The 26,871-nt window shown below is 37.3% G+C and overlaps 1 protein-coding gene across 1 annotated transcript in view; it reads right to left on the bottom strand.

Annotated features, from left to right (window-relative positions):
* Positions 1–13,379, bottom strand: part of LOC118842015 (ferritin light chain-like) — a 35,097-nt gene extending 21,718 nt beyond the window's left edge. Inside the window, exon 1 of the mRNA XM_036749711.1 lies at positions 13,307–13,379. Within this exon, the coding sequence (XP_036605606.1) occupies positions 13,307–13,379 (73 nt within the window). The remainder of the gene's footprint in view (positions 1–13,306) is intronic.
* Positions 13,380–26,871: the final 13,492 nt, after the last annotated feature.

Below are 26,871 nucleotides of genomic sequence, written 5' to 3'. Positions count from 1 at the left end.
TGCTATAAATTCCACGTATTCATAGTGTATGATCTTTGTGATATATTGCTGTAATGTCTTTGCTGGTATTTTATTTAAAATTTTTTTTGCATCAATATCCATTAGGGAAATTGGTCTCTAGTTTTCTTTTTCTGTTTTTGCTCTTCCTGCTATAGGTATCAGCATCATATTTGCATCATCAAAGAAATTTGGTAATACTCTTTCTTTGCCTGTTTTTACAAATAGTTTATATAGTAATCGAATTAATTGTTCTTTACATATTTTGTAGAATTCACCCATAAATCCATCTGATCCTGGGCAGTCTTTCTTAGGGAGCTCATTAATAGTTCAATTTCTTTTTCTAAGATAAGGTCTGAATAGTATTCTACTTCCTCTTCTGTTAATATGAGCAATTTTTTGGTAAATATTCATTTATTTCACTTAGATTGTCAAATTATTGACATATAATTGGGAAAATAGCTCTTAATTATTCCTTTAATTTCATCTTCATTAGTAATGCATTCACTTTTTAAATTTTTGATGCCTTTTATTTGGGTTTCTTCTTTCTTTTTTAAGTCAAATTAACCAATATATTCTATTGCTTTTTTCATAAAACCAAGTCCTAGTTTTATTTTTTAGTTCAATGTTTTGTTTTTTTACTTTCAATTTTATCAGTCTCTCCTATGATTTTCATTTTGGTATTTAATTGAGGATTTTTAATTTGTTATTTTTCTAGGTATTTTTTAATTTTGTGCTCAATTTATTGATCTCTCTCTCTCTCTCTTGATGTAAGATTTGAGAGATAGAAGGCTCAAAACAGTCTATATACCACCTCTGAAAAAAGATTATTTCTATTATTTTTCCCCATAAAGGGCACTGAGAATTAGTTCAGCTCTTAAAAAACCTGCAGATTCATAACATTTCATCATTGCAATATTCTCATCATTTCAGGGGCCAAACCATACCTCCTTCCACTCCTGTAAGTCCCCATCATGATACACTAAACAAATGATTAATCAGCCTTTGCTTGAAGACCTCTAAATTCATAACCTTACATTCGTTTTTGGATAGCTAGCTCTAATATTTCAAGTTTGTAGACTGTATCTTGCCATAGATATTATAACTTTTGGTATAATCTGTGGGATATTGCATTGGAGTGGCTTTAAACAAGGCAGAGTTTAAAACTTTTCCTACTTCAAATACATAACTATACATTATATATTTGAATTTTTTTCCAAGTATTAAGCATTTATCTTCCTCTTAGTTTACTTCTTTCCAAAGGGGGAAAGAGTGTGCATGTGTGAACTTTTTAAAAAATACAAATTTGAAAATGAATTCTTACATTGACTGGTACGTCCAAAAATTTATGTCTCATTCTTTGTATTTTGTCATTCACCTCTTTATCAGGAGGTGGGTTCACATTTATCAGAGTTCTTAATTCTTTCAAAACTTCATTTCTTTTTACAATGTTATTGCTAAGAGTATAAATATACAGTTTTCCTGGTCCTACTGACTTTATTCAGTATCACTTCATCCAGTTTTTCCTAGATGTCTCTGAAATCATCCCTTTTATCCTTTCTTACAACACAATAATACTTCATTACATTCATATGCTATAATTTATTCAGGCATTGTCCAGTTGATGTGTACGTCCTTAGTTTCCAGTTTTTTTGCATCCACAAAAAGAGTTGCTGTAAATATTTTCGTATATTTAGGTTGTTTTTCTTTGGATTCTTTGGGATTATAAGGTCTAAGTAGTGGTATTTCTAGGGTGACTAGATGGCACAGTGGAGAGAGTACCAGGCCTGAAGTCTAGAAGATTCATCTTCTAAAATTCAAATCCAGCCTCAGACACTTACTAGCTGTGTGATCCTGGGCAAGTCACTTAACCCTGTTTGCCTCAGTTCCTCATCTGTACAAGTCTACTGGAGAAGGAAATGACAGGACACTCAAGGATCTTTGCAAAGAAAACCCCAAATGGCATCATGAAGAGTTGGACATGACTAAAAAATGACTGAACAACAAAAAGTGGCTTCTCTGGGTCAAAGGGTATGATTGGGTAGTTAACACTGAGATCATAGTAAAAATTGCTTTCTGGAATGGAGAATCTGAAGGCAAATTTTTTTTGCTGTCATTAGTATGCAAAATTCAAAGGAATAGGAAGACAGTATGTAGAGTGATCTATGTAGGGTGATGAGGAAGTTAGGTAGCTCAGTGGATAGAGTGCTAGACCTGGAGTCAGGAAGACTTGAATTCAAATCTGGCCTCAGACACTTACTAACTGTGTGACCTTGGGCAAGTCACTTAGCCTCTGTTTGTCTTAAATCCCTGGAAAAGGAAATGGCAAACCACTCCAGTATTTTTGCTAAGAAAACCCATGGACAGCATTGGCATGGTATGGTGCATGAGATCACAAAGATTCAAACATGATTGAACCACTGAACAACAGTGTAAGGTGAGAGAAGAACTGTGAGTCTAACAGTCTAACACAGTTATTCAGACATGGAGTGAATTCCATTCTATACTTTTAAGTTATTTAGAGAATTTTACTTCATGTATATATATATATATGTATATATATGTATATACATACATATATATACACACATATATGTATATAATGTTTATATGTGATACAAGGCTTTCTCAATTCAATCAAACTAATATTTATTAAGAACTTTTTATATCATTATAATATATACACAGAAAAGTAAATGTGAAGTAATTTCAGGAAAGAAAGAAGATTAACTATAGGGGAAATCAAGAAACGCTTCTTTTAAAACCATAAAGTAGACCTTGAAGAAAATTAGCAGTGCAAAGCTGAGGAAAAGCAGGGACACTAGTGCCTATTGCTGGAGATCTAAGTCCATCTAATCATTCTGGAATCTTGTGTGGAACTATACCCCAAAAGTTAGCAACCTGTGCATACACCTTTGATCCAGCTATATTATTTATTAGGCCTATTTGCTAAAGAGGTAAAAGAAAGAAAAAAAAGATTTATATACATATATATAGTAATATTTATAGCAATTTTTTTTCATAGTAGGCAAATTGGAAGGTATTGGAGTGCCCTATTATTTAAAAGAAGGAAACAATCATATTTTAAGGACCCACTATGTACTATGCTAAGTACTTTACAAATATTATCTTGTTTCATCCTCACAACAACCCTGTGAGGTAGGTACTATTATTATCTTCATTTTATAGTTGATGAAACTGAGGCAGACAGAGGTTAAGTGAGCTGTTTTAGACAGTGTTTGACCTCCAGTTTTACTGACTCCAAGTCTAGTACCCTTTCGAATATGCTGCATTGTTGGATTAAAAAAATTACGGCATATTAATGAACTGGAATATAAAAGTGCCACAAAAATGACAAAATGGATAGTTAGCAATGAAACTGTGAAGATCTCTATGAAATTATGCAAAATGAGGAGAGAAGAACTAGGAGAATAATTTATATGATGATGACATTTTAGAGAAAAAAAACTTCGAAAGATTTTAGAACTATCAGAACAAAGCAGAAATCTAGAGGATTGATGATTCAACATGGCACCCATTTCTTGCTGGAGAGGTGATGAAATTAAAATTGATAATGAGCTATACATTTTTGGACATGGCCAACATGGGAATTTGTTTTGATAGACTATGCATAGTTATTATTTCTTTTTCTCCTTTTTTTCTACTTTGGTTTTCAGAATTTCTAAAGAATGAGTGGGACAAACAAGAAATCCAAGACAATGATAATAATGAGACAACATACTAAAACTTATTGGATGCAGTGAAAGTGGTTCTTAGGGAAAATTTTATTTCTCCCAATGCTTACATGAATAAAATAGGGAAAAAGGAGATCAATGAATTGAGCATGCAACTAAAAAGACTAGAAAAAGAACAAATTAAAAATCCCTAATTAAATACTTAATTAAAAATTCTGAAAACCAAAGTAGAGATTAATAAAGTAGAAAGTGAGAGCACTATTGAAGCAATAAATAAAACTAAAAGCTGGTTTTATGAAAAAAAACCAATAAAATAGATAAAGTGTTGGTTAATTTGATTAAAAAAACACAAAAACCAAATTACCAGTATATAAAAAAAGTAAAGGGCAAATTCACCACCAATGAAGAGGAAACCAAAATAACAATTAGGAGCTATTTTGCCCAACTGTATGCCAATAAATTTGACAATGTTAGTGAAATGGATGAATATTTACAAAAATATAAATTCCCCAGATTAACACAAGAGGAAATAAAATACTTAAATAACTGCATTTCAGAAAAAAAAAATTGAACAAGCCATCAATGAACTCCCTAAGAAAAATATCTCCAGGGCCAGATGAATTTATGAGTGAATTCTATCAAACCTTTAAAGAACAATTAATTCCAATACTATATAAACTATTTGGGAAAATAGGCAAAGAAGGAGTTATACCAAATTCTTTTCATGAAACAAATATGGTTCTGATGCTTAAACTGGAATGAGCCAAAACAGAGAAAGAAATTTATAGACCAATTTCCCTAATAAATATAGATGCTACAATATTAAATAAAATATTAACAAAAAGATTACAGCAACTTATCATGAGGATCATATACTATGACCAGGTAGCATTTATACCAGGAATGCAAGGGTGGTTCAGTATTAGGAAACTATCAGCATACATGACCATATCAACAACAAAAGTAACAGAAATCACGTGATTATCTCACTAGATGCAGAAAAAGCTTTTGACAAAATACAACACCAATTCCTATTCAAAACACTAGAAAGCATAGGAATAAATAGAATCTTCCTTAAAATGATAGTAGTATCTATCCAAAACTATCAGCAAGCATTATATGTAATGGGGATAAGCTAGAAGCATTTCCAATAAGATCAAGGGTGAAACAAGGATGTTAATTGACATTACCACTGTTATTCAATATTGTACTAGAAATGTTAGCTTTAGCAATAAGAGAAGAAAAGTAAATTGAAGAAATTAGAATAGGCAGTGAGGAAGCAAAGCTATCACTCTTTGAAGATGATATGATGGTATACTTAGAGGATCCTAGAGAATCATGTAAGAAATTATTTGAAATAATAAACAACTTTAGCAAATTTGCAGGGTATAAAATAAACCCACATAAATCATCAGCATTTCCATATATTACTAACAATGCCCAACAGCAAGAGATAGAAAGAGAAATTCCATTTAAAGTTACTGTAGACATTATAAAATATTTGGGAGTCTACCTGCCAAGAAAAACTCAGGATCTATACGGAAACAATTAGAAAACATTTTTCACACAAGTAAAAAAGTCTAAATGCTTGGAAAAATATCAGCGGCTTATGGCTAGGCTGAGCTAATATAATAAAAATGACAATTATGCCTAAATTAATTTACTTATTCAGTGCCATATCAATCAAACCACCAAAAATTATTTTTTAGAGCTAGAAAAAACAATTAACAAAATTAATCTGGATAAACAAAAGGTCCAGAATCTCAAAGAAATTAATGAAAACAATTGCAAGGAAAAGTGGCCTGGCTGTACCAGACCTTAAATTGTATTATAAAACAGCAAACATCAAAACTAATTGGTACTGGCTAAGAAATAGAGTGGTTATCAGTGGATTAGGGTAGGTATGCAAGACACAATAGTCAATGATTACAGTAATCTACTGATAAACACAAGAACTCCAGCTTCCAGGCCAAGAAATCACTATTTAAGAAAAACTGCTGGGAAAACTGGAAAACAATATGGTAGAAACTAAGCATATACCAACATCTTATGACATATACTCAGATAAAGTCAAAATGGGTACATGATTTAGATATAAAGACTGATACTATAAGCAAACTAGAAGAGCAAGGAATAGTTTATTTCTCAGACTTATGAAGAAGGTAAGAATTTATGACCAGAAAAGAGATAGAGAACATTATGAAATGCACAATGGATGATTTTGATTTACATTAAATTGAAAAGTTTTTGCACAGAGAAAGCCAAAGCAGCCAAGAATAGATGGGAAGCAGAAATCTGGCAAACACAAACAGCTAGTGTCTCTGATAAAGGCCTCATTTTAAAAATATATAGAGAACTGAGTCAAATTTGTAAGAATACAAGTCATTCCCCAATTAATAAATGCTTAAAATATATGAATAGGCAGTTTTCAGAGGAGGAAATTAAATTTATCTATAATCATATGAAAAAATGCTCTAAATCACTTTTGATTAGAGAAATGCAAATCAAAACAACTCTGAGGTACCAGCTCACATATATCAGATTGGCTAATGTGACAAAACAGGGAAATGATAAAAGTTGAAGAAGATGTGTGACAATTGGAACACTAATGCATTGTTGGTGGAGATGTGAACTGATCCAACCATTCTGGAGAGCAATCTGAAACTATGCCCAAAGGGCTATAAAATTGTGCATACCCTTTGACCCAGAAATACCACTTCTAGGTCTGTATCCTAAAGAGGTCATAAAAATGGGGAAAACACAACCATGTACAAAAATATATTGTTTTTCTTTTTTTTATTTAATATATTTAGTTTTCAGCATTGATTTTCACAAGAGTTTGAATTACAAATTTTCTCCCCATTTCTACCCTCCCCCCCACTCCAAGATGGCATATACTCTGGTTGCCCTGTTCCCCAGTCAGCCCTCCCTTCTGTCACCCCACTCCCCTCCCATCCCCTTTTCCCTTCCTTTCTTGTAGGGCAAGATAAATTTCTACACCCCATTGCCTGTGTATCTTATTTTCTAGTTGCATGCAAAAACTTTTTTTTTTGTTTATGAGCATATGTTTTTATAACTTTGATTTCCAAATTCTCTCCCCTCTTCCCTTCCCACCCACCCTCCCTAAGAGGTCAAGCAATTCAACATAGGCCTCATGTGTATCATCATGTATAACCTTTCCACAATACTCATGTTGTGAAAGACTATATTTTGCTCCTTCCTAACCTATTCCCCTTTATTGAATTTTCTCCCTTGACCCTGTCCCTCTTCAAATGTGTTTGTTTTTGATTACCTCCACCCCCATCTGCCCTCCCTTTTATCATCCCCTCTTTTTTTAATCTTCTTCCTCCTTTTTTCCTGTGGGGTAAGATACCCAATTGAGCATGTATAGTATTCCCTATTCCCTCCTCAGGTCAAATCTGATGAGAGCAAGATTCACTCATTCCCCCTCACCTGCCTTCTCTTCTCTTCCTACAGAAGTGCTTTTTCTTGCCACTTTTATGCGAGATAATTTACCCCATTCTATCTCTCCCTATCTCCCTCTCTCAATATATTCCTCTATCATCCCTTAATTTGATTTTATTTCTTTTAGATATCTTCCCTTCATCTTCAACTCACCCTGTGCCCACTCTCTCTCTCTCTCTCTCTCTCTCTCTATGTGTATATATATACACACACACACACACACACACACACACACACACATACATACATACACACTCAAATATACATATATATACATAAACATATATATATATATATATATATATATATATATATATATATATACATATATGCATATTCCCTTCAGCTACCCTAATGCTGAGGTCTCATGAATCATGCACATCATCTTTCCATGCAGGAATGTAAAGAAAACAGTTCAACTTTAGTAAGTCTCTTGCAATTTCTTTTTCTTGTTCTTTTTCTTGATTACCTTTTCATGCTTCTCTTGATTCTTGTGTTTGAAAGTCAAATTTTCTATTCAGTTCTGGTCTTTTCACTGAGAAAACTTGAAAGTCCTCTATTTTATTGAAAATCCATATTTTGCTTTGGAGCATGATACTCAGTTTTGCTGGGTAGGTGATTCTTGGTTTTAATCCTAGCTCCATTGACCCCCAGAATATCGTATTCCTAGCCCTTCGATCTCTTAATGTAGAAGCTGCTAGATCTTGGATAATTCTGATTGTTTTTCAACAATACTCAAATTGTTTCTTTCTGGCTGCTTGCAGTATTTTCTCCTTGATCTGGGAGCTCTGGAATTTGGTGACAATATTCCTAGAAGATTTCTTTTTGGGATCTACGTGAGGAGGCAATCGGTGGATTCTTTCAATTTCTATTTTGCCCTGTGGCTCTAGAATATCAGGGCAGTTCTCCTTGATAATTTCTTGAAAGATGATATCTAGGCTCTTTACTTGATCATGGCTTTCAGGTAGTCCAATAATTTTTAAATGATCTCTCCTGGATCTATTTTCCAGGTCAGTGGTTTTTCCAATGAGATATTTCACATTGTCTTCCATTTTTTCATTTCTTTGGTTCTGTTTTATAATATCTCGATTTCTCATCAAGTCACTAGCTTCCACTTGCTCCAATATAATTTTTAAGGTAGTATTTTCTTCAGTGGTCTTTTGGACCTCCTTTTCCATTTGGCTAATTCTGCCTTTCAAGCATTCTTCTCCTCATTGGCTTTTTGGAGCTGTTTGCCATTTGAGTTAGTCTATTTTTCAGTATTTTTTTGGGTCTCCTTTAGCAAGTCATTGACTTGTTTTTCATGGTTTTCTCACATCCTTCTCATTTCTCTTCCCAATTTTTCCTCCACTTCTCTAACTTGCTTTTCCAAATCCTTTTTGAGCTCTTCCATGGCCTGAGACCAGTTCATGTTTTTCTTGGAGGCTTTTGTTGTAGGCTGTTTGACTTTGTTGACTTCTTCTGTTTGTATGTTTTTGTCTTCTTTGTCACCAAAGAAAGATTCCAGAGTCTGAGACTGAATCTGGGTGCGTTTTTGCTGCCTGGCCATATTCCGAGCCAACTAACCTGACCCTTGAGTTTTTCAGTGGGGTACGACTGCTTGTAGAGTTAAGAAAACTATGTTCCAAGCTTGGTGGGGTGTGCCAGCTCTGCCACACCAGCACTCATCCTTCCCCAAGAACCCCCAACCCGGACTGGACTTAGATCTTCAGCAGGCTCTTCACTCCTGCTCTGATCTGCCACTTAATTCCTCCCACCAGGTGGGCCTGGGGTTGGAAGCAACTGCAGCTGTAGTTCTGTAGGTGCCCCACCCCCACTGCCCCTTGGGTGGTGGCTGAACTGCAAACTCCTTTTTTCACTCTGTCCCCAGCAGCTTTTCCCACTAAACTTCTCTGCTGTCTTTGATGTTTGTGGGTTGAAAAGTCTGGTAACTGCTGCAGCTCACTGATTCAGGGTGCTAGGGCACGCCCAGCTCCTGGTCTGGTCGGTCTGTGCTGCCCACGCTGGGCTCTGCTCTTGTCTGCTCCACTCCCAGCTCCGTGTGGGATAGACCTCACCCAGAGACCATCCAGGCTGTGCTGGGCTGGAGCCCTGCTTCCCTCTGCTATTTTGTGGGTTCTGCAATTCTAGAATTGGTTCAGAGCCATTTTTTTATAGATTTTTGGAGGGACTTGGCGGGGAGCTCACGCTAGTCCCTGCTTTCCAGCCGCCATCTTGGCTCCACTGAGCCATACAAAAATATTTGTGGTAGCTCTTTTTTTGTGGTGGCTGAGAATTGGAAATTTAGGGGATATCCATCAATTGGGGAATGGCTGAACAAGTTGTAGTTTATGAATTTCATGGAATGTGATCGTTTCATGAGAAATGATGATCTGATGGAACTCTGAAAAACCTGGAAAGACTTATAGGAAGTGATGCTGAGTGAAATGAGCAGAACCAGGAGAAAAGTAACAATGACAGTACAGCTACAGTAACATTGTGTTTATGAATGACTTGGATAGACTTAATTCTTCTCAGCAATGCAAGGATCTAAAACAATACCAAAAGACTCATTATGGAAAACGCTATCCACATCCCAAGAAAGAAGTTTGGAGTCTGAATGCAGATGGAAGAATACTATTTGCTCTTCTTTTCTTTTGTTTTCTTGTTTTGTTCCTTCTTTCTTTTCTTTGCTTCCATTAGTTCTAATTTTTGTTTATATCATCACTGATGTGAAAATATGTTTATTTTGAATATTTAAGTAGAGCCTATATCATATTGTACACCATCTCAGGGAGGGGAGTGGAGAGGGAGGGGGAGAAAATTTAAAACTCATAACCTTATGTTGAAAAGTAAAAATAAATAAGTTAGTTATACATAAAAATATTGGACATATTACATACCATGGTAGCAAGACCCTAAGGTTCTTCTGGAAGACCCTTCCACCGTATAAATGCATTTGTGGTTTTTACTCAATAACAATCCAGCTTAGACTGCACTAAGGTGAAAGAAATTAAGAATTAAGGAAGAAAAGAAGAAAGAAGAAAGAAAGAAGGAAGAAAGAAGAAAGAAAATTACATACATCTCCTCAACCCCATCAACAAGTCACCATAAATAGAAAATAGAAAAAAAACAAAAGAAAATCTTTGGAAGCCAAAAGTGTCAGAAATTCTTGGCTTTTCCTTTTGCCTTCAGGACCAAACATCAGATTTCAAAAGTTTGTTGCATTTAGGTTATGTCAGATCTTGGCAGTTCACAATGGACTCCCTGTGTTAATACTGAATCTTTTTCTGGTCCCCCTGAAAACCTCTTCCCCTTCTAGTTAGTATTATAACTAAGTTTATGAGTAGTCAGTATAAAGTAACAATAGCAGAAAGTAAGATTTCAAAGGGGAATCTAGAAGTCACATACAGACAATCCCAAAGATCACAGGAGCATAATTTGTAAATTATAACGTGTAGTAACCAAAAACCACGTCTGAGACTATTTGCTACATTAGGGGAAGCCAGCTAGGTCTTGCTGTGAAGGCCTTTTGGTCCTATGATATGTAGATCTCAGATAAATTCTAGACATCCACATTAAGATCAGCAGAACACACAAAACATTGCTGAAAACTTTGAGAGGATGTGTATGTGTTAATGAAACAACCCCAAGGTGTAATGCATAAGAGTTAGTTTATTCCTACCAACCTTATAAAAGCTTGATAAAAAATTAAACTCCAAATTCCTACCCTTTTGAACCTTCTTCCACCTCCATCTGGGTCTTTGCTACTTAGTACTCCCAACTCCAATCCATAGTTATGTGATTACACAGCTACTCTCTGTGACATTTTCCCTTCCCATTCTCTTCACTACGCTGCCTGCCTTCTTTCAGCACCCCATCCCTGTCCCCATACCATCTGCCTCTGTATTCCCTATTTTGTGCTATTTGTCTCTGGACTAGGTGTGCCATTTTCCCTTCTGAATCTTATTAAAGTTTGATTGAAGCCTCACTTCCTGCTGCAATTATGTTCTTTCCTGGCGAGTACCCAAAGAACCAAGCATGTACCCCCCATTTCATAATTCCATAAATTAGCAATTCTTTTGAAAAATCATGTACAAATCTTTGTGACCCCATTGGGTTTTCTTGACAAAGATACTGGAGTGGTTTGCAATTTCCTTCTCCAGTTCATTTTACAAATGAGGAAATTGAGACAAACAGGGTCAAGTGACTTGCCCAGGTTTACATACCTAGTAAATGTCTGAGGCTGGATTTGAACTCACATTCTAGGCCCAGTGCTCCATCTACTGTGACACCTAGGTGCCCCAAATAGCAATTCATCTCCTGATAAAAAGTGATGATGATGAGTTAGATCAGTATCTGGAACATCAGGGAAATAGCACAGATGATCACACTTTCAGCATAGTCATAGATTCTTTTCCTAATGTAAGGTAGCAGCACCAGGAAAATTAGGACCATCGCACAGATATCTCTTGCATGGCTGACAATCAAACATCAATGCCATCTGTAGTAAAATGACCAATAGATCATAAACCTCTTGAATGCAGTCTGTTCCAGGGTAGCCAGATAGTATAGTGGTTAGAGCACTGAACTTGGAGTCAAGAAGAAGGGACTTCATACCTGGCCTCAGATTCTTAGCAGCCATGGCCTTTAGCCTCTTTAAAGGCAAATCTTTAAACCTTTCCTTGCTTTAGTTTCCTTGTCTGTAAAAAGTGGATATTAATACTTCCTACTTTCTAGGGTTGTTGTGAGGATAAAATAAGAAAATATTTGTGAAATGCTTTGCAAACTTTAAAATACTATATATGGTAATCATCCCTTTCCTCTTCCTCCTCCAAATGTTCTCCCAAGCTTTCCATTATACAGTATTTCGTGGTTGACCAAGTAAAACCTTACCCTCTTTGAAAACTACATTAGAGAAATGATACTAAAGTCTTTGTCCACTGAGTACCCTCTGTGGAGGGGTTGTCAACTTATTCCCCAAGGAAATAAGGAGTCTCTCTTTCATCTTTACCCACCATCTCAGAATTATTACCCAGTCAGTAGAGGATCCATTTTCTTCCAAGTAAATAAACATTCATCATAGTGATATAATGACAGTTTCACTTCCTTTAAGTTGTTAGAAAGCAAGGCATCTCTCAATAATACTGCCTCTTGGTCCTTTGAGCTCTTTATGGGAAGGAATTGTCTGAACCATCCTAGTGGAAAGTAAGCCTGCAAATTATAGGAGACCTGAGCTATTTCTCCAGTGTATATGAAGCTTTCTGAATGGGCAAACATTTCATAGCCCAAGTGACTTGGCAGCAAGAAGAAAGAAGGGAAGGCTGGAGAGTGCAAACTCTATGAAAGTGGTCCGACCTTATCAGCTAAGTTTTACTGGAGTCTAGATCCCAGAAGTCATTGAAATGGAGATTCTTACCCTTTCCTCATGATGTTGTTGATTCATCACAGACTGGCTTCTGGTGGACTGGATACTTGACCGTGAGAAGTTACGTGCATGAAGATGCTGCAGATTGTAGGGGAAAAATTCTTGTCTTGAGGGGAGAGAGTACCATTTTGATATTTGGGGAGAGGTTAAGTGGGATCTGGCTGGATAAAGATCTGACTGGAACAAGAAGCTGCAGGGGGTAGGAATAGGTAATTACCTTGTCTTTAGGTGTGGTTCCATGAAAGCACAACATAGATTCACCATGCCAACATCCAAATTGGCAATTGACCCATTCCCCAACCTCTATTAGTTGCATAATGACTCCAGCTTGTTTGTTTAGTACATACTATCTTTTGGGAGCTGACATATCCACAAAAATTGTGTACAGTGGAAGTATCAACTAAATTCCTCCATTTTTCCTACTCCCAAAAGGGAGAGCTTTTGGTTGTCCAGTTTTTTTCTCTTTGGCCCCAAGATCACTTTGTTTATCCCAGGGCCAAGGTTAGGAATCGATGCATGTGTAGATTTTTTCTGCCCTCTACCATCTAACCTAGAGGTCAGCCCAATAGAAGTATTTACCTGGGAAGGAAGAAAACAAGAATTATATGAGACAGATACTGTACTAAGCACTTGTCAAGTATTTTCTTATTTGAGCCTCACAACCATTCGGAGAAGTATATACTATTAATACTATCATTTTACAGTTGAAGAAACTGAGGCATGCAGAGGTCAGGTGACTTACCTGAGGTGCTAAAAACTTTCCGAAGCTGCTTTTGGATTTGTCTTCCTGACTCCAGGACCAGTGCTCTATTCATTGTACCATCTAGTTGCCTAGGGTATCCTCCTTTATTGGATTAGTGTCCATTGAAATATCATTTTGACTCTCATGGTGGATGGAGCCATTTACTGTTACTTAGGAGATAGGTTCTTATAGGTGGGGTCCTATCAGTCTAGCAGAAGAGGCAAAGTTCCAAGGCCTGGACTGGAAGTCTTGTTATGTGCTCCAATATATTTTTGAAGAATACCAAAGTGACCTACACAAGTGTGATTTTTAATATATCATTTCCATTTATCAGTGGCTGCTCCACATGCCCTATTCACTTTGTTAGGACTACTTTGCTTCACTTAAGTCATAAAAAGCAACTCTGAACAAAAAGTGACTATATGATTGCCTTTGTCATTTATTAGGTAACAACTAGTGCCCAGGGTTAGTCCAGCAACTGTTTTTCAAAATTAGTGTAGTAAGAGGATTTTTTACAGAACTAGTAGCTCCCAAATCCTAGTCACTTATTATTGCCAACCCTTTGGATCCTGTGAAAGACTTCACTCAGTCTATTATTTCTGTGCATAAACCTCCCAAAATAAGGACCTGCATGGTCATAAAGGCCCGAGATTGCTGAATGACTTACTTTGGATCTTGCAGCAATGTAGCCTATTCTGGGACCCACTTGAAAGAGTGAAGTGACTTGGTAAATGGTGGCCATAAAGATGCACAGATGGTGAATGTGGGTTCTGCAAAACATGGAGTCTAGTAAATCTCTAGGATTACTTTTAGACTGTGGAGAAATGAGTGTTATTAGCTTATTCCTGACTGTGCCTAGAATACTCTGGGTTTCCCTTATCCACTATTCCTGAAACTTTATAGAGAAAGCTGGCTCCAGGATTTCCCTCCCCTTGACCCTCATAATGGCTACTCTCTGATGTAGGGCCTCAGCCACCATAGTCTTAGTAAAGTGGTAAAGTACTTAGAAAGTAAAATTCTTCTGACTAATGTTAGTCATAAGAATAGAAAAAAATGCGGTGATGAGGTTAATCATCCTAATAACACTCACCATGGAACAGCTACCCAGTCTACGACGTTGACAACATCAGGAATAGCTGTGCTGATGACTTTCACAGGTCCCCATAATATGACAAAATATCAGGTACTACCTTCCCTCCTCACAGATAACACAGGATTACTGTAAAGGAAATTTATATAATCATCCTCTTCATTTATCTCCATCAGTAGAGAAAAAAAATCTTTCATCACTCTAAGGACTCCATATTGTTTGATGATACCTGCACAGGATGGTTTGGGTAACTCTAAGGGTTTCCATTTGGCTCCACCCACAGTAGCTGGCATATAGTTGCCAAAAGAACTCATACAGATCCTTGTGGTTCATAAGAACTATAATCTACCCTCTGTAACTTCTGAATAATCAAAATATGGCAAGGATTTTAGTGGATGTCTTGGATTTGGATAAGGCTGAAGGGCTCCTTGAGCCCTGGTACTGAATTTACCTATACAGTTTTACTAGCACACTTATAGCCTGGCCATCAACTGCTTTCTTATCAGCCTCATTTATTAGTAGTCATATTCAAATCTTCATTTCTCTGCTTCCTCCCACATTCCCAGTGCATCTATTTGCACAGACAGTGATATTTTCCCAAGCCACAGCTGTCACAATATCCTGCTCAAATCTCACCATTTGATGAGCCCATGACTGTACAGTTATGTGGAAAGGAAGTCCCATGGTTAAAGTTGGAAGCAAGAAGATAGTATCTAATTGCTCCCAAAGAAGAATAGCCGTACAGTGTTACGGTAGCCTCTGAGTGCATGTGTGTGTATGTGTGTGTGGGAGACAGCAGGGGGAGGGGGGTAGGGTGAAAACAAATCTAATCTATCGAACATTTCTTTTAGAAGCTTCCCTATTAGGGAACTGAATACAATGAGAATTCATTTTATGGGGGCCAGGTAGAAGTAACTCCCTGATTCTGCCATCTAACAAGGGACAAAGGATGATTAAATCCCTATCTGGAATCTTTAATTGATTTATCTGACTCAGCAATACTGTCCTCAGAGTGCTCTTATGTCTATGCAACTCTTTGGCAGATGGTGTCTCAGTATTGGCTACAGCATACCCTCAGGAGCCACTGCTGCAATTACTCATCAGGTTGCTGTTTAAACTTCTCTTTCAACCTTCCCAGGTCCACAGTGGTGAAAGGCCACCCACCTACTCCTCCTTAATTGATGGAAATCTCCCAGGAGCAATGATGGAAAAAATGGCATTTTTTTAACCCCTGTGAGAGTTTTCAAGTTTCTTCCTCACTTAGGCTCTCATTCTCATGGCTTCGTTGGAATGCAGCAAAATTTTAAGTCAGACACCATCCTAAGGCCTGTGGGTGACTTACTTATCATTACCTTAATACACAGAACTTCCTTTACTTCATAGTCATTAGCTCCATAAGTTTTCCATTAACCTTCATTGAATGGTGCTTAAAAGTTGAGTTTTGTCTCTACTTGCTGAATGTAATGGCCAATTTAATTTCAGTCTCATTTTACTAAGAATTCAACTTCTGAAGGATGTTCAACCACAACCAATGTATACTGGACTTGGTATTTCTGTAGCTGCCCTGGCATCCCCCTCCAGCACCCACTGAACTAATTACTATGCCTAGTCAGAGTAGAATGTTCCATTGAGAGTACTTCTCATACCATTAGAAAAGCCTTAGGCATAGGGACCCATAGGACCATATCTGGCCCTCCAATCAGCTTACTTTTCCTATTTGTGGCACCCTTAAAGCAACCACAATGTGGGCCCCAAAGCCATACAGTCTAAATTACTGATAGCTGTCTAGGGGTGTGCTTTATTCAGGTCAGCACCCTAATAGTTCCAGCTCATTGCTGACACAAAATGAGGCACCCAATGAACAGTCCAGCACTCTGTTAGTTTGAGTTCCACGTTTTGAGAAAATAAGGAACTTTAGGTCATGGAATGGTTAACAAAAGGAAGCATACTTAGTTGTGTCATAGAAAGGTCATTTAATAAGGATAAAGTAGAATTTACCTTGTGTAGATATGTCCACCCTCATCTCCATATTGAAGCACATCTGGTAAGAAGGGCACAATATGACAGCTTGTGTGTTCTTAGTACATCCACCAAGTCTGAAGGGCTCCAGACCCAAAGTGGGTGGGCCTTTTATGCCCTTCAGAGAAGAGGAGACTATGTCAGAGTATTCAGGAAGCTATACCCTTGGAGGTTCAACTTAAGTTTTGTCTTATTCCCAGGTCCTTTTGCTTTTTCAGTTTCTCTTAGCTATTTTTTTTGAGGGTGACCATGTTAGATTAGGGGAATATGAAAAACTGTATGGGGCTAGTGATTGTCAGAATTTTCTTGCTCCCTTTAGGGGTAGACATTGGGGACTGTGGTATGTCTTTAATTCCTGGCTGTGCCTTCTCTTCTGAGGCTGTATTCCTGTTATATCTGAGATAGTGGTTAGAACTGTGGCTGAAAGTAAGAAGGATGCCCAAAGCCTGGTATAGTCTCCCTTAGGAAAGAAATTGTCTCTGCTGGATTGGGAAGAAGAATGGTTTTTTCAATGGCTTCTGAGTATTCAAACTTTGTCATCTCTTCTATGGCCACTAGGGGGTTATGTGAATTTCAAACAAGCTGTTTATTCCTCTAAATGAGGATCCTGGGAATAGTTAGTTACCTCCTGGCTCTGTCCCACCATCAGGCAATTCCAGATTTTAGCCTTAGTGACTAACTCAAATTGTCACTAGGAATATAGATAGTCTCTCTCTCCCCCACACGCTTCTCCCCTCTTCTTCCTGTCCCCCCACCTTCCCCTGTCTCTCCTCTTTCTCTCCATATATGTACTTTCTTCATGTGTAATATATGTATACATATATATGTATTGGGCAATTACGTGGCACAGTGGATAGAGTGCCAAGCTCGGAGTCAGGAAGACTCATCTTCCTGAGTTAAAATCTGGCTTCAGATACTTACCAGCTAAGTGACCCTGGGCAGGTCACTTAACCTTGTTTGTCTCAGTTTCCTCATCTATCACACAGATACACACATATATATTTGTGTACATATGTATGTATATATACACACAGACATATATAATATATAGGTACATATATGTATATCTTTATATATAATAGATATATCTTTATCTACCTACAAAGCCAAAAATGGAACACTTCTTTCACTCAAGATTACATTTTATAGGAGGGAGAGGGGACAAATGGATGCACACATACACACACACATATTGTGATGAATGAAAAGTCTAAGAGTCATACTTTTTGGGTAATCAATATTCAACTTATTAATTATGGCTAATAAATAATTAATAAAATGAGGTCAGGAGCACTCTTGGAAAACAAAGATGAACCAAAGATAAATCCTCAGAGATTAAGTACCCTTGAGAATGGGTATTCCTGACTGGCAGAAATCAGCTCTGATAGGCTAACAATTAATGAGAGAATGAATATTATAATGAGAGATGGGCTTATGCTAATGAGGGGCTAGGTTGATCTGATTTTGATTATGTTACTCTTAGACAAAGAGATTCATCTCTACCCAGACCACCTCAGCCTGTGGCAATCTAGACAAAGGAATCTACCTTCATCCAGGCCAGTTGTAGTTGAACAGTGGGCCAGAATTTACCTAGATTATATTCCTTTTACTCTTTAATCAGAACTAAGCTTTCTTATTTGGGTGGGATCTCACTCAAGACTGAGGAGAATGTTAACCCAATCTCATTATCAGCCCTGTCCTTCAGAGGCTGCTTTGACCTAGTAGAGAATGAGGAACTAGAAAGGGAAAAAACCCTGGTTCCCCCCATATTAATTAGTTATTAGTAATTATAATTGTATATGTGCTCTATATACATGTATTGTGCATAAACAGATATATATGGTGCCTTCTATGTAGTTATGGGTATATATCATGTATATGTAAACTACCTCATATGTAGTGTGTGTATATGTGTGTCTATATAGACACATATTACATACAAGGTAATTTAAGGGAGGAAAGAAACTGGTTTTGGGAAGATCAGGAAATTCTGTATAAGGTAGCACTTAAGCTGTCTTGAAGGAAGTAAAAGATACCAGGGAGAAGTGAGAATAAAGAGCATTCCAGGCAAGGTAGTTGGTTCAAGGCCACAGAGATGCAAGATAGAATGTTGTGTTTGAGGAACATTTAAAAAAAAAGCCAGTTTGACTGGACTGTAGAATTAGATCATAGTTTTATTGGACCTATGGGTAGTTTGAGGCCAGGTTTAAAAGGCTCTAAAAGTCATAGGAGGGATTTATACTTTTATCCTAGAGAAAAGAAGCCATAGGGCTTTTTTTTCCCAATGGAGAAGTGATATGGTCAGACATACAACTGAGGAAAAATCACTTTGCTGGGTGTGAATGGATTGGAGTAGGGAGAAACTCAAGGCAGGGAGAATTGTTAGAAGGCCATTACAGCAATGGAGGTGAGAGATAATGAAGTCCTAAACTCTTAGTGAAGTTGGGATAGATACAAGAAATATGGATGTGGAAACTGTGAGAGTTGGCCACTGATTGGGTATGCTATAGGATTAAAAAAAATGAAGTCAAGAATAATGCTGGGGCAACCTGGGAGACTAGAAGGATGTTGATGCTTTCAACAGAAATAGGGAAATTCATAACTGTAGTTTTTTGGAAGTAGGGAAGAAAATAATGAGTACCATTTGGGGCAAATTGAATTTGAGATGGGATATCCAATTTGAAATTCCAAAAACGCAGTTAGTGATTAGAGAATGGAGCTCAGGAGATTAATTGGTACTGGATATATAGATCTAGAAGTCAACTGCATAGAGATGATAAATGAACTTATGAGAACTGATGAGGTCTCCTAGTGATAAAGTATATTGAGAAAAGATTATACTCACAATTAGAGGTTTCAGTTAGCAAAAATTCGTGAATTCTAGGAGGATTGGTCATTTTAGTCACAATGCCTGACATACAGAAAATTATTAGAAAAGTTGTGTATTATCTAGGATTGAGCACTAAAGATCAGTACCTTGTATTTTTGAACTCTAAGAATCTTGTTTCATGCTTCACATAATATGTCTAATACAAACACAACAGAACTGAATTGCCACACCATACTGCCACACCATGATTGGAATCAAGAAACTAAAGTTCAAATTTCAGGTTTGCTATTGCCTGTATGACCTTGGGGGACATCATTTAGGTTTTGAAAGTCTTAGTTTTCTTATCAGTAAAATAAAAATTAAAATGCCTTTATTAGGCACTTGACAATATTATCATAAGTAGAATCCACTAAAGGCCTGATAATTCTATATAAATATGACTTTGGAGGACAATAATGACCTCTAAATTTCTCCAGATTTTCTGTATAAAATTGGAGAAAATGATAAAATTGCTAAGTGAAATATATTTGGGAACCATAATATAATCCATCCCTGAATAAATGAATTAAATATTTTAAAAATAATTGATCTTGGTGGGTAAAACCAATATGGCTTGATTAAAAACATCTCAGCTGCACTCTCTCATCATTCCCCTCCAAACAACTTTAAATAATGCCTCAAATCAAATTTTGGAGAGGCAGAGCCCACAAAAGGTCAGGATGAGACATTTTTCTGGTCCAAGGAAACTTAAGAGGTCAGCAGAAGTCTATGACACCAGGGTCTGTCCAAAGATCACACAGTGGGGACAGGAACAGTGGTCACAGTGACAGAAGGATCTTTGGTAGTTCTCCAGTCCACAGATGGTAAGGGGATCAGACAATTGTTCAGCAAGACATTACAGGGAACCCTTTGCTACCACTGGGTACAGATCATGCTAAGGCAACTCCATTGCCCATACAAAGTTCTGGCTTCCAATTTAGGGAAGAGAGGAGTGCTAAGGATTGGTCAAAAGTGAAGAGGGGTCCTGGTCACAGTTCCAAGACAAAGAGAATGCTAGTGTTTGTAGCTGCAGGGGACCAGGGGCCTTTTCTGGGTAAAGACCAAAGTGCAGAGCAAGAAAGCCAATGTCATACACATGTCTCAGGATCACATCACCTTGGAAGGATCAAATACTTGCAGAAACCCTGCCCCCTTTTCTTGAACTAGCTCTGAAAACAACAACATGAAAAAGTCTGAAGCTTCTGTCAGTGCCTCCTGACCCTAGGTTATCAGTGAATAACATTTAAAGTCAAGAAATAGACTGGAAAAATGAGCAAACAATAACAATAACAAAAAAGAACTTGACTATATAAAGCTATTCCTGTGGCAGGGAAGACCAAGGCATAAACTCAGAAGAAAACAATGTGAAAACAAGGCCTCAAAGGAAAATGCTAATTGGACCCAAGACTAACAAGAATTCCTGGAAGAGTCAAAGGAAGAGATAAGATTGGTAGACAAAAAATTAGGAAAAGAAATGAGAGTGATATAATAATTTTTTTAAATTTTTAATTTATTTTTATTTTTAGTTTACAACAGACGGTTCTACATAATTTTGAGTTCCAGATTTTCTCTTCTCCCTGCCCCCTCCCTCCCCAAGATGGAATGGAATCTCATATAACTACCATGTATAACTTCGCATTGAATTAATTTATACACTAGTCAAGTTGCGGAGAAGAATTACAACCAGCGGAATGAATAATGAGAAAGAACAAACAGAACCAAAAAAAAAAAAACACAACCCAAAAACAAAAACAAAAGAGAAGAGAAAAAAGCGAGCATGAAGTGTGCCTCAATCTGCATTCAAACTTCATAGTTCTTTCTCTAGATGTAGATAGCATTCTCCATCATGAGTCCTTTGGAGTTGTGCTTGCACCTTGTGTTACTGAGAGGAGCAAAGTCTGTCAGGGTTGGTCCTCATGGAATCCACAGATATATTCTGTGGTTGTGTACAGTGTTCTCCTGGCTCTGCTCCGCTCACCCAGCATTATGTCATGTAGGTTTTCCCAGATTGTTATGAAGTCTGTATCATCCCCATTTCTTATGGCATGATAGTATTCCATTACCTTCATATACCACAGCTTGTTCAGCCATTCCCTAATTGATGGAAATCCCTTTGATTTCCAATTCTTGGCTACCACAAAAAAAGCCGCTATAAATATCCTTGTACATATGGGTCCTTTTCCCGCTTGTGTGATTTCTTTGGGATACAACCCTAGAAGCGGTATTGCTGGGTCAAAGGGTATGAATATTTTTATAGCACTTTGGGCATAGTTCCAAATTGCTCTCCAAAATGGCTGGATCAGCTCACAACTCCACCAGCAATGTAACAATGTTCCAATTTTCCCACATCCTCTCCAGCATTTATCATTTTCCTGTTTTGTTATTTTAGCCATTCTGACAGGAGAGATGTGGTATCTAAGAGTTGTTTTGATTTGCATTTCTCTAATCAGCAGTGATTTCAAGCATTTTTTCATATGCCTATAGATAGCTTTAATTTCTTCCTCTGAAAACTGCCTGTTCATATCCTTTGACCATTTCTCAATTGTGGAATGGCTTGTATTCCTATATATTTGGCTCAGTTCCCTGTATATCTTAGAAATGAGGCCTTTATCAGAGATACTGGTTGTAAAGATTTTCTCCCAATTTTCTGCTTCCCTCCTAATTTTTGTTGCATTGGCTTTTTTTGTACAAAAACATTTCAATTTAACATAATCAAAATTATCCATTTTGCATTTTGTAATGCTCTATATCTCTTGTTGGGTCATGAATTCTTTTCTTTTCCACAAATCTGATAAGTAAATTATTCCTTGCTCTCCCAAATTACTTATAGTATCAGCCTTTACTTCTAAATCATGAACCCATTTTGACTTTATTTTGGTATATGGTGTAAGATATTGGTCTATACCCAGTTTCTGTCCTACCATTTTCCAATTTTCCCAACAGTTTTTGTGAAATAGTGAATTATTAGCCCAGAAGCTGGCCTCTTTGGGTTTATCAAAGAGTAGATTGCTATAGTTGTTGACTTCTCCATCTTGTATTCCTATCCTATTCCACTGATCCACACCTTTGTTTCTTAGCCAGTACCAGGTAGTTTTGATGACTGCTGCTCTGTAGTACAGTTTAATATCTGGTATGGCTAGGCCACCTTCTCTAGCATGTCTTTTCATTAATTACCCTAGATATTCTAGACCTCTTGTTTTTCCAGATGAATTTTGTTATAATTTTGTCCAGCTCAGTAAAATAATTTTTTGGTAGTTTGATTGGTATGGCACTGAATAGATAGATTAATTTAGGTAAAATTGACATTTTTGTTATATTAGCTTGGCCTAACCATGAGCAACTGATATTTTTCCATTTATTCAGATCTGACTTTATTCGCGTGAAAAGTGTTTCATAGTTATGTTCATATAGGCCCTGGGTTTGTCTTGGCAAATAGACTCCCAAATATTTTATAGTGTCTACAGTAACTTTGAATGGAATTTCTCTTTCTATCTCTTGCTGTTGGGCTTTGTCAGTAATGTATAGGAATGCTGAGGATTTATGTGGGTTTATTTTATATCCTGCAACTTTGCTAAAGTTGTTTATTATTTCAAGTAGTTTTTTACTTGATTCTCTAGGATTCTCTAAATAAATCATCTTATCATCTGCAAAAAGTGATAATTTAGTTTCATGTGATATAATAATTTTATGAAAAGAGAATTAATAACTTGGTAAAAGAGGCAGAAAATAATACTGAAGAAAATAGTACATTTAAAAACAAAATTGGCCTGATAGTAAAAGAGGCACAAAAATTCACTGAAGAGAAGTACTCCTTAAAAAACAGATTTGTCCAAATAGAAAAAATAGGCATAAAATATCAGTGGAGAAAATAACTCTTAAAAATTAGAATTGGGCAAGTGGAAGCTAATGACTCCATGAGATATCAAGAATTTAAAAAACAAAGTCAAACAATGACAAATTTAAAGAAAGTGTGAGATTTCTCACTGGAAAAAATAATAGACCTGGAATATAGATGCAGGAGAGACAATTTAAAAATTATTGGACTACCTGAAAATCATGATCGGAGAAAGAGCCTAGACAATATCTTTCATGAAATCATCAAGGAAAACTTCCCTGAAGTCCAAGAACTAGAGAGTAAAATAGTAATTGAAAGAATCCATTCGTCATCTCCTGAAAGAGGTCCCCAAGTGAAAACTCCAATGAATATTGTAGCCAAATTCCAGAATTACCAGGTCAAGGAGAAAATACTGTAAGCAGCCAGAAAGAAGCAATTTAAATATCATGGAACCACAGTCAGGACCACACAGAACCTTGCAGCTTCTACTTTAAATGATTGGAGGGCTTGGAATATGATATTCCAGAAGGCAAAGGAGCTCGTATTACAACCAAGAATTAAGTACCCAGCAAAACTGAGAATAATCTTTCAGGTGAGGAGATGGATATTCAATGAAATAGGGGACTTCTAAACTTTCCTGATAAAAATACCAGAGATGATCAGAAAGTTTGATCTTCCAATACAAAACTCAGGAGAGGCACAAAAAGGTAAACAAGAAAGACAAAAGCAACAGCACGCTATTACAAAGCGCAGACTGTTTACATCCCTACAAGGGAAGATGGCACTTGTAACTCTTGAGAGTTACAAGTATACAGAGTATACAAAGATTCAACTCTGTATCTTTATTATATTTAAAAGGGGTATACATAGCCAGAGGGCATGCGTAATAGGTGTATCTAATAGGTAATAGGTAGATCAAAAGAGATAAGCTATGTAAAGTGGATTACAAACATATATATATGCGTATATACATATATATGTTATTATTATTGTGAGAGACAGTTTGACACAGTGAATAGCAGAATGGCTTTGGAGTCATTTAAATTGTCTTTGCCCTAGGCAACTCCCTAAGCCTGCAAGTTGCGAATGACTTCTTCCATTTTCCCAGCCTCTCCCCAATGTCTAGAATTCTCTCCCTCCTTGTTTCTACTTCCTGGCTTCCCTGGCTTCTTTCAAGTCCCAGGTAAATCCCACATTCTTCAACAGGACCTTCCCAATTCCAGTAATTCTAGTGACTTCCTTGTGTTGATTGTCTCTACTTTATCTTGTATGTACTTTGCACATAGTTGCATACATTTTCTCCCCCATTAGACTGTAAGCTTCTTGAGAGTAGGTACTGTCTTTTTCTTCTCTTTGTATTCCCAGTCGACAATTCCACCCCCCCCACAGGAGAAATAATAATAATAATAATGATAATAATAGTAGTATCTAACATTTGGATGGAATTTTAAGGTTTGCATAGTCTTAATAATAAAAATATCATCACAACTGAGATCCAATAATGTATAAGCATATAATAAATGTAGTAGGAAGAGGTAAATGGAAATGGAAAGTCTGATCAAGAGCTTTGAGAAAAGCATCAGTCTTCCCTTTTGCTAACCAGCTCATTTTGACAATCATTTGTTCTGAGGAAGTGATAGAATATATAGAGAGTAAGAGGGACAAGAATCATTAATTTAGAAATGGGAGTGGACTCAGAATATTTAGTCTAACCACCTTGTTTTATGTTATAGAAAACTAAAGCCCAGAGGAAGTTAAGTGACAACCACATAGTGAATAGTATGGCCACTTTTCAAGCCCAAGTCATTTTACTACAAATTCAATATTTTTTTTGTAGCACATTGCCAACCAATACACTAATCAACCTCATTATCATTCCTTAAGAAGAATGAGTCAAAGTCCTGGGAGCCAAGATTGAGGAGTAAGAAGTAAGTTGCTCTCACTCTCCCTTATAGACCTCTGAAACCCAGAAAATATCACCCCAGGAAAAACTCTGGAGCAGATGAGCCAGCAGAAATATGGGGTACAGCAGGATATTAACCAAGGAAACTTGAGAGATTAATGGGAAAGGTCTCTCTTGCTTTGGTTGAAGGGGAGCAGGATGGGAGGCATCCCAGAAAACCAGTGGCAAGCTCCACTTTGGCAAACCAGTGGGAGATCCTGATCCCCTGGTTGGTGGAGCAGGCAAGTGCCAACACCAGGACCCCCTGAAAATGTTGGCAGAGACAGGGGAACCAGTAGACTCCAGCAGCCAAAACTCCCAGTGCTTCAGCTCACTTCCAGGCAGCACAACTTGAGGTGGGCAGGCATCCTCCAGCAGCCAAACCTTCCAGTACTTCAGAGAAGCTGTCCTTGAGGGGCCATATTCCCCTCCACCCTGAGAGCTTCAGTGTTGCCGAACCCAGCTCAGCACCAGGTAAGCTGCCAGACCCAGACGGCCTCCAGGGGCCACCCTCTGAGGACCCAGCACACAAAGCCAGTGACCAGGTCCCTGTTACCCAGCACAAGATGCTCGGGTCAGTGCCCCCTGTGCTCCAGCAGAAGAGCTCAACTTTAAAAGCCAGGAAATAGGCAAACATCCTGAGCAAAAAGCAGAAATGGACAATGACCATAGATTCATACTATGGGGACAGGGAAGATCAAGGGACAAATTCAGAAGAGGACAACATTGTCAATATACTCATATCTGAAACCTCAAAGGGGAATATGAACTGGTCTCAAGCCCCAAAAGCCTTCTTGGAAGAGCTCAAGAAGGATTTTGAAAGTCAAATATGAGAGGTAGAAGAAAAATTGGGAAAAGAAATGAGAGCTATACAAGATAGAGTCAATAGCTTGGAAAAAGGACAAAAATTAACTGTAGAAAATAAGTTCTTAAAAATACAGTTGGCCAAATGGGAAAAAAGTACACAGAAGGAAAAACTCCTTAAAAAATAAAATAGGCCAAATGGAAAAGGAGGCACAAAAATTCACTGAAGAGAACTTAAAAAATATAAAGGGCCTAATTTAAAAGGAGTAACAAAAGCTAAATGGATAAAACAATTTGTTAAGAATTAGACTTGGGTAAGTAGAAACCAATCACTCTATGAGACATCAAGAATTGCTATTGTAAGGTGGGCCCCTTCAACGATTTGGTGGTAAAGCATTATGGTCATACTGCTCTCTAATTGGCTAGCTATTGTGGTTCTGTCTGGTCAAGATAGATGATGTGATTGTGATTGCACACCTGTTTCATGGGGAAGGGTTTCTGTGGAACAGTGCTGAGTTTTTGTTTCTGTGGGAACTAAGAGTTCAGGGACACATCTGTTGTTCTAGCGAGGAGTGAGGCATAAGTTAGGACACTGATGGTGGGGGACAGGTAGGTACAATGGGGAATGAAGTTAAAATATTGGGACTGGGGGCAGTTCTGTTAGGACTCCATCACTTGCAGCTTCTACATCAGAAGACTGGTGTGCATGGAATACAATATTCCATAAGACAAAGGAGCTTGGATTACAATGAAGGATCAACTACTGAGTGAAACTGAGCATACTTTTTCATGGGAAGAGATGGACATTTAACAAAATAGGGGACTTCCAAAATTTCCTGCTGAAAAAACCTTAGCTCAACAGAAAATTTGTTCTTCAAATATGAGACTCAAGAGAGGCATAAAAAGGTAAACAGGAAAGAAAAAACAACAACATGCTATTAAAAGGAAAACTGTTTACATCCCTACAAGGGAAGATGGCAGTTGTAACCCAAAGGGCATGTGTATA

The sequence above is a fragment of the Trichosurus vulpecula genome, chromosome 3 (genome assembly GCF_011100635.1).
Source record: "Trichosurus vulpecula isolate mTriVul1 chromosome 3, mTriVul1.pri, whole genome shotgun sequence".
Classification (NCBI taxonomy): domain Eukaryota; kingdom Metazoa; phylum Chordata; class Mammalia; order Diprotodontia; family Phalangeridae; genus Trichosurus; species Trichosurus vulpecula.
The sequence above is the reverse complement of the archived record's forward strand: the minus strand, read 5'-3'. Positions and strand labels throughout refer to the sequence as shown.